The sequence below is a fragment of the Orycteropus afer genome, unplaced genomic scaffold (genome assembly GCF_000298275.1).
Source record: "Orycteropus afer afer isolate SDZICR_OR568_19922 unplaced genomic scaffold, OryAfe1.0 scaffold00431, whole genome shotgun sequence".
Taxonomy (NCBI): Eukaryota; Metazoa; Chordata; class Mammalia; order Tubulidentata; family Orycteropodidae; genus Orycteropus; species Orycteropus afer.
Genome location: NW_006922018.1, coordinates 2,638,804 through 2,648,165, shown reverse-complemented (window position 1 = coordinate 2,648,165; position 9,362 = coordinate 2,638,804). Strand labels below are relative to the sequence as shown.

At 38.7% G+C, this 9,362-nt stretch overlaps 1 gene segment (V, D, J or C); it reads left to right on the top strand.

Moving 5' to 3' along the window:
* Positions 1-255: 255 nt before the first annotated feature.
* On the top strand, positions 256-4,949 carry LOC103208409. The segment is given in 2 exon segments: positions 256-427; positions 4,627-4,949. Coding segments are annotated over 2 exon segments (495 nt in total).
* Positions 4,950-9,362: the final 4,413 nt, after the last annotated feature.

Below are 9,362 nucleotides of genomic sequence, written 5' to 3'. Positions count from 1 at the left end.
CCAGACAATGAAAAGATATCACTGTGTTGGACGTTCGGCAAAGGAACCAACCTGGAAATCAAAAGTGAGTAAAATCCAAGCTTTCCTTCCTTGATTTTCTGTGTCTTATGGTTCCTGTGTCTGTGTCACGATCTATAAACTGACTCTTTGAAACCAGACTCTAACATCCTCCAGAGTAAAGATAAAGTCTGTAGGAAAACTCAAAAATTGATTATACATTTTCTATGAAGAATGAGATTCAGTTATTGGGTGAGAATGACTTTTCTAAGTGGTAGCTTCAGAAATGTACCAGGGAACATAATAATCTTTTCTAGACAGAGCCTTGTTCAGTTGTCAGAAAGGGATGCTCAGTTTTTGTATGGGAGGGAGATTAAGAAGAACCCTTGTGTGTATACTTTCGGTGCCGGCACCAAGATGGAGATCAAACGTAAGTATTCTTTTCAACTGACTCCTCACTGTTTCTGTCTAATTCACTTGCTTTTTTATTCCTTTTCGTGAGTTTTCAATAGTTGGATTTCAAGGAAATAACAAATTTCATTCCTAGATTAGGTAGGAAGGAAGGAAAATTCTTCCACAGCAGGCTAGCTGATGGCTAATTTACTTTGTAAATTTCCAAATCCATATAATTTAACAGGGGAAGGGAAATTTCTGCCTTCAGGAAAGGTTTCTGTAGAAGGAAGAAGCTAAGGGAACTCACTGTGGTTTACTTTCAGCGAAGGGACAATATTGGAAATCAAACGTAAGTACATTTTTGCTCAATTATTTGTGAAGTTTTTTATATTATTTGTGTGAGTTCATGACATTTCAGCTAAATGAACCATTTCTGGTGACCCACACGTAAAGAGCAGAAAATCTAAAAACTTCAAAGCTGAGCAAATAAATTGTTTAATTTGTAAGAAGAACAGGATTTATGGGGAGAATGAGGGAAAAAAAGAGCTAGATTTTTCTCTGAATTAGCCAATCTAGCATAATTAGCTCCAAAAAAGAGGGTTTTGTTGAGGAAGGAAAATTAGAGTCACCACTGTGGATCACTGTTGGCCCAGGGACCCAGCTGGATATCAAACATAAGTGCATTTTTCTAAATATTTTTCTTCTGGATTTGTGAAATTGTGGACTTTTCGTGTTTGGGATATGAACTGAGGTCAATTCTGAAGTGAATGGGATTCCTTCTAATATCAAATGAAGAAAGGACTAAAAATCAGCTCATCTCTAGAAAGAGCAAAGAGCTAGTCTACAATGCCAGGTTGCCTCTGCATCTGTCAATCTAGTAACATTAGGAGAAAAAGAAGAAAAGAGAGAGAGAGAGAGCTTTTCATTAAGGGGAAAATGAGGTAGCTAATACTGTGGATCACCTTTGGCAAAGGGACCCATCTGGAAATTAAATGTGAGTAATTTTTGTCTATTGCCTTCTGGAATTTGGGTCTATTAGTCAGTATTGACTTTTAAAAGCTTATGTGCAAATTTTGGGGAAATGTATAATTGAAAGCATTTTAGATTTATCGTTAGTTTCAAAGTTAAGCTCACTTCCAAAAGTGGATTTGCAGACAAAAAGATTAAATTAGTTTAAATCAAATGACTCAAAGAAAAATACTACTGTTGATGAATAAGGAACAATCAGAGTTCTGAAGAGCATAAGTAAATTCATTTCCAGTGAGTTTTGCCAAAGATTTTATCAGTATGTCTGGCAAAAAAAAAAAAAAAAAAGAGAGAAAAATATTTCTTAGTCTCTGTTTTTGCTCTTGTGCATTACAAATTATTCTATAACTATAAAAATCAATAATTTGCACTGAAAATAAGTTAAAAAACACTTATAGAAGGATCCCGTTTGCCCTTTAGAAAAGTGGCTTAATTGAAAATTAGCATCAATGTCATTTTTACAGCGTACTATGAGTGATAAACTGTCCAAATCAGCATAGCATGTTCATAAGGTAAAGAGGATCTATGGAAATAAGATCTTGACAAATTATCTCCCTTTTTTTCTTTAATCCAAATTAGACATTAAACTAAGCTTAAAATGATCTCTTATCTTAGTAGTAGGAAGACTATTGTCCTCAAAAGACTGGTTTCAAATAAATGTTTAAAATGAAGGAAAGCAAAAATAATTAGGTTTTTTTTTTTAATGTCCTTGAACTTGTAGAAAAGTAGGAAAGATTCTAAAGAATTGTCTCTTTTCTTCTTTCTCATTATTATTGCTGTAATTGGCCATGTTTTTATACCGCCAAGGAAGCCATGGATCAGCTGTGTGGTCTTCGACTTCTTGGCGGTCTTTCTTTTTGGCTGACTCATGTGGCCATGCCATAGCACTCGCGTAGCAGTGCCACGTGGCAGAGCCACCGGGCCGCTAAAGACCACAGCAACTGATCCCTAATATGTTTAACTTTGCCGTGGCCTGTTTTCCTGATACACAGTGATACAGATAATGCCACTAACAAGAAGAGAATAGAATTGTGGTGGGCACTGAGCTAACATGGGAAAGATAGATAAAAGACTAATTTATTAGAAATTTCAAAACAAAAATTCACTTAATCATATCCCTGTAATAAAAATTTTCATTAATGATGCTGTTCTTAGCTGTCACTGAGTTGACCCCAACTACAAAAAAACTTAAAGCTATTTTTTTCAGTGATATATCGTTACTTCAATATCCTCATCCAACTTATTTCAATAGTAAAAGCGCAATCTGAAATATATATATATATATATATATATATATATATATATATATATATATATATATATATATATATAAAACTCTTGCAGGATAAAGCCCACATCAGCAAAAAAATCAAATTTAAGGCCAGTGTCTGAACACTCAGGACTTGATCAGTTAACTACTTTTTTTACTGATATCACATTAAATAGTAAGAAAATATAATAATTAGGGAGGAGAGATAAGTTTGTGAAATGTTTTCAATTTGCAAAAATTTAGCTGCTTAGGAAGGATTATGATATTTCAGTTGCACAAAATACCTAATCATGTATAAATGTGATTAAAAAACCAAACCAAACTCAACTGCCGTCAAGTTCGTTCCGACTCATAGCAACCGCTCCTTGGGTTTCCAAGGCGGTATCTCTACAGAAGTAGATTGCCCAATCTTCCTTCCGAGGAGTGGCCAGTGGCTTTGAACCCACCAGCCTTCTGATTAGCAGTCAAATACCTTAGGCACTATGCCACCAGAACTACTAAAAACTTACTATAAACATGCTCTAAAACTTTAATTCTGTGATAGAAAAATATTGACCTGGGTATTTTAATACCATAACCCCTAAAATTGTTTAATAATTTTGGTTTTTTCACCCCAGTTGATTTCAAAAGTGATGCTTTAAAAAGATTATTCTGGTCTGGAACAGCTTGACATGACTATTTTAAGGCTCTTGAAATTCTATTAAAAGCTAATAAGATGTCTTGAAGTAATTTCCATATTAAATTGCTAATTATTTAATATTTTAATGCAGTATGGATAATTTAAAGCTATTAAGGAATGACACAGATGGTAATATCTTTATAGAATGGTTTTCCCCTCCTTAATTTCTAGAGAGCACATTATTTTGCTTCCAAGCCTATTTTATATGATTCTCTGAAAATAATTGCTTATGACAGTTAAAAGGGAAGAAAATATCAAGCATAAGAAGTTTAGTATCTTATGTTGAAGTGCTTGGTTAACGATGAGGTTAACTTTATAACAACTGGTTTTCTCAGCTGTTAATTTATCCCAGCAAAGGAGTCTTGATTTGTTATTTCAGCTTTAAAGGACAGCAAACTGGATAAGGCTGTCCAGGGACTTGCTGCCCCACCACTGACTTGAGTTCCCACAGAGGGGGATTTCCAGGGGCCATCTGGCAGCTGCTCATGGTCAGACTGAAGCTAGTTCCTCTGAGGCAGGTGGCCAAGATTACAGTTGACCCAAAATCATCTCATCACTCCTGGTCTGGCTGGAAAATTGCCCCCATGTGGTTAAGAGATAATTCAAACTAGTATGGGTTTCACTCTGAGGCCTTTGTGAGGGGTGGGAGAGTTGCTGGCATAATCACAGAGGTTGAGGGACTTACCCCATCCCAGGCACAGGCATGGAAATGGGGGTCCACTCTGCCCCTCTGAGCCAAAGCAAACACAGGGGATGATGGAAAGTCGGGTTGATATTACTGGGCAGTCCTGGGAGAGGAGCTGGGGAATGAAAGGGGTCAGAGGCTTCCCACAGCTATTGCCTCATCTTCCCTCATGTGGAGGGGCCACGACCTATTCTGACTTCAAAACTGTGAAGGGTCAGATGAAGTAGCTGTGTTCATTTACCTGAGGTACTCTGTTTACTGCAGGAGGCAGCCAACACTGTTTAAAGAAAGAAAGATGAGGTCAGGAAAGGATGCAGGGAAGCGTCAGACTGTCTTCAAAGAATTCAAACAAACACATTTAGAACTTTTTTAAGGGGTAGGGAAAAGCTGAGGAAAAATTCAAAATCACAGAGATTAGAAATCTGCTTCCTGATCTCACTGCAGCAATTATGCAGAATAAGCATGCTGCTTTCTATAGGTCTGTCCCTAGTGTGCTCTGTGATTGTCCACAAACAATGCACTCAAATGAAGGATGTCCCCATTGCTTAAACACCATTTCTGTGCTTCCTTCCTCAGGGTCCGATGTTAAACCATCAGTTTTTATGTTCCCACCATCTTCGGATCAGTTACAGACCGAAAGCGCCACTTTAGTGTGCATGATAAATGACTTCTACCCCAGAGACATTCAAGTGACGTGGAAGGTGGATGGTGTCACCCAGACAGATGGCATCCAGAACAGCTTCACAGAGCAGGACAGTGGGGACAGCACCTACAGTCTCAGTAGCATGATGACACTCCCCACTACCAACTACAACAGCCATAATCTCTACACCTGCGAGGTCAGCCATAAGACCCTGCCCTCTGCCCATGTGGAGAGCTTCAAAAGGAATGAGTGTTAGAGACCGAGGCCTGCTGAGGCACCCAGGCCTGAGCCTCAGCCCCAGCCTCACCCCCTTCCCTCCTTAGGCTTCTGATCCCTTCCTCACAATAGCCTATCCCTGTTTCAGTTCTCTAGCTGCTCTCCCATCCCATCCACTGTTCTCCTCCTCCGCTTTGGCTTTAATCATACTAATATTTGTGGAAAAAGAATAAAAATGAAAGTGCCTTGCACCTATGGTTTCACTCTCTTTTCCTGATTTACTGGTTGCTGTACATTGTTTTTCAAATTACTCAGTTTCTTTTAAGGAGCTAACTATTTAGTTGTCCTAAAATATACCACTATTTATAAAAATCATCCTTCATTTGACCCTATTGTCCTCTCTAAGACACTCCTCCACAATACCCAGAAATCCCTTGCCTTGACAGCCTCACTTCTGGTACTCAGGAAAGGCTTGCTTCCTTGCTCTCCACTCTCCAGTGAGCCTCATAATCTTTCCAAGGGTGACAGTTCCTATGGTCACATATCCTTTGATTCCCTTAACCTATCCTGACAATTTACTCAAAGCAATTTCTTCAAAACAAGAAACCAGCTATAAAGAGAGTCATTCATTGCAACATTATATAAAATGAACAACCTAAATTAACAAGCAGTAGAGACATGATTAAGGAGCTCTTGTGGCACAGTGGGTACGGTATTTGGATGCTAGTCAGAAGGTTGTGGTTCAAACCCACCAGCTGCTCCACAAAAGGAAGATAAGGCAATCTACTTCCATAAAGATTTACACCCTTGAAAAGCCATTTGAGGTTGCTATGAGTCAGAATTAACTCGAGGGCAGTGGATTAGAGAAATTATTAAGTCTAATATTGCACTTCAACTTACTGAATATTATGCCCTCATTACATTTTTAAACATGTATTCAGGATGTCCTATCTGCCAAGGACCACACAGAATACTTTATAAAGCCTAATTTAATCCTTGTGACACTGTGAAGTTAAAATGTCCGTTAAAATGTTAGATAGGTTCTAGAAAGCTGAGAGACATTCACATTCTAGAACCCAGCAATTCCACTCTTAGATGACTAAGTACACCTGTCCACCAAAGAGCAGGTGAGAAGGTTCAGAGCAGCTTCGTTTATAAAAGCCAAAGACTAAATAACCCAAATGTTTGTCAGTATGTGATGGATAATTAAACTGTGGTGTATTTACTCATTGGAATACTATAAATAAGAATTGTATTGCAACTATATCCAACAACATAGATGAATCTCATAAAAATGGTGGTAAGCAAAAGAAACAAAATTCAAAAGGCATGTTATGTATGCTTCTATCCATATAAAGTTTAAAACCAGGTAAAACCAAAATAGACATAAGAAATTGGGAAGAGAATTATCCCTGGCTCGGGGTGGGGTGTAGTAGTATTTGGTAGAGGATGAGAAGGGGCTTCTGGGTTTCTGGTAATTTCCTATTCCTCAACTTGGGGTATGTTATTCTGTGAACATTTATTGGGTTGTACAATTATTATTTGTACACTTTTATGCATGGATATTGTATTTCAAAAATATTCACACAAAGAAAGGGCTTATACCCAGTGGGCAGATGAGAGAAGTTGAGAGGAATAAATAATAAGTCAAGGCTACACAATCGGCAAGTAGTGATCCCTATCTGCCCTATCTGCCTAATTCTGCTCTTTTTGAGTCCTATGCTGTTCTGCATAGGTACTGTACAGACCAGAGGGGAGACATGCCCACTTCCCAAGGTCTCCTCTATCTGCAAAACTAGCAGCATACAGATGAAATGAAATAGAACTTCCAAAAGGGAATAAAGGACAGAATTAACCTGGCCCAGATATTAGGAACCCATGTATGAAAGGTTGTATGTTGGGTAGAGTGGGGCATATAAGCTAACTTTGATTCTCCTCCTCCACTTCTTTGTGGTGCCCCTGGCCCTGGTCCAACCAACAAACATTTACTTTCTCAGCATACACCCTCACAGAGATATAGAAATAACTAACACAGTGTCTCTTCCCTCAATATTTCTATCTAGTTTTTTCACTCATTTTCTTTCACTTGTCAATATTGGAGCAATGGATGGGAAAGGACAGACACAGGGAAACTGGATAAGGAGGCTCCTTCCCTTCTTCCTCTTAAGAAAATTCATTACAGTCAAATCTTTAGCATTTTGAGGATCTGGGTTTAAAGTCTCTTCAAATCACATAAAGTCTCTTCAAATCATATAAACTCCCTCATCAATCCCTGGAGACCAAAATCAACAATCAAAGGCATCTCCTATCTTCCTAAAGACATTCCATGTATGAACCTATAGCAAAAGGCTTCCCTCAGAAAGCAAAACTCTGAAGCCAAAGTCCAGCATGACACAAGCAAGTGAAGAGGGGTGTTGTGGGTGAACTGTGTCTCCCACAAAAAAAAAATATATGTTTAAATCCTAACCCCCAGTACCTTTGAATAGGAGCTCTGGTGGTGTAGTGCCTAAGGCATTTGATTGCTAACCAGACGGCTGGTGGTTCAAAGCCACCAGCCACTCCTCAGAAGGAAGGTTGGGCAATCTACTTCTGTAGCGACACTGTCTCGGAAAACCAAGGAGGGGCCACTATGAGTCAGGATCGACGCGATGGCAGTGAGTTAGAGTTTTAGTACCTTTGAATGCAACTTTATTTTGAAATAGGGTCTTTATAGATGTAATCAAGTTGCAATGATGCTATACTGGATTATGAAGATGGCACAAGACCAGGCAGTGTTTGGTTCTGCTGTACATAAGTCAGAACCAACTTGTTGGCATCTAAAATAACAATATTGGATTAGAGTGGGTCCAAATCCAATGACTTGTGTCTTTATAAGGAGAGGATGATTGGAAACAAACACACACAAAGAGAGAGGGAAGAAGGCCATGTGTAGATGGGAGCAGAGATTGCAATGATCCATCTATAAGCCCAGGAGTGCCAAGGACTGCCCTCAACCACAGAAGCTAGTAGAGAAGAATGGAACAGATTCTCCTTCAGAGCCTCCAGAAGGAACCAACCCTCCTAACTCCTTGATTTCTGACTTCTGGCCTCCAGACCTGTTATTTGAAGCCACTCAGTTTGTAGTACTTTATTACAGCAGCCCTAGGAAACAAATGCAATGGGGATGGCAGAGAAGAGAGCACAGTTTCCGACAGGGCCAGATGAAGGCACGTGAGAGTCCCCTGCTCTGTTTACTCATACATTTGAACGGGATATGTGAGATATACAGATAGTGATATGGATATCTGTGTATGTATGTCTTAGCTATCCATGATGCAACTTATTTTTAAATGTCATTATAATATTAGCAATTAAGCTCAAAAGTGGTATATGCCATTTTAGTGGAATGAGACAAACTAGATTATACAATTTTAGTTGAATAAGATTTTTACTATATACCACATTTTTCAGAAAAAGAATATTCTACAGCAAAGTAAATTTCTGATATTTTTTGGATATTTTTTATATTAGTATTACAGTAAAATATTACCCATTTGTGGTTAAATTAAGGTTATGTGTTAACTTGGCTAGCCTCAGTTGAGTGGCTGGGCAGCAGGATGTAGTTATTCCCCACTGTGAAATTGGTAATCAGTTCCATGGTGGAATCTACCGGAGCAGCTGAATAGCTACTTTTGGAATGTGGTCTGCTTACAATATAAAAGAAGCAAGTTTGAGAAAGGTCTCTTGCTTTTGGCATGCTTGAACCCTGCATGTAGCCAAGTCGTTATTCAGCAGTCTGCCATGTTGTCTGCTGATCTTGGGACTCTTAATGGATTTGAATCAACGGCTTGCCATGTGGTTTGGTAATATCAGGACTATGTCCTTTTACTTGTCGACCTTGGTTTGTCAGCCTAAGCAACCAGCAGCTGCCTGGGTGAATAAAGCCTCCAGCTTCAGTGGGCCGGGAGCAAGAGGCAGAGCTGAAACCTCAGGTTGAGGAGCTTTCACCCAATCTCTAGAGCCTAGCACTTTGAACTCAGACTTCTAGCCTCCAAAACTGTAAGAGAATAAATCCCTGTTTGTAAAAGACACCCATTTGTGGTATTTTCTGTTAAAGCAGCATGAACTAACCTATACACCATGTTAGTATTATATTAACTGTATTCTAGATGTGTCCTTGTGCATATCAAACATATGTTAAAGTTATATATATTATTGTTTATAAAACTTTGGAAATAACTCTGTAAATAAATGTTATTTAATTAAAAAACAACCCAATTGAATTCATTGATATGGTTGATTTATTTGTGTTCCCTTACTTTTGGCCACCATCTGGGCCTGAGTCTATTTTGACTCATAGAAACCCTAGAGGACAGAATAGAACTGCCCCTAGGGTTTCCAAGGTTGTAAATCTTTACATAAGCAGACTGCCTCATCTTTCTCCTGAGGAGCAGCTGGTGGGTTCAAACCACTG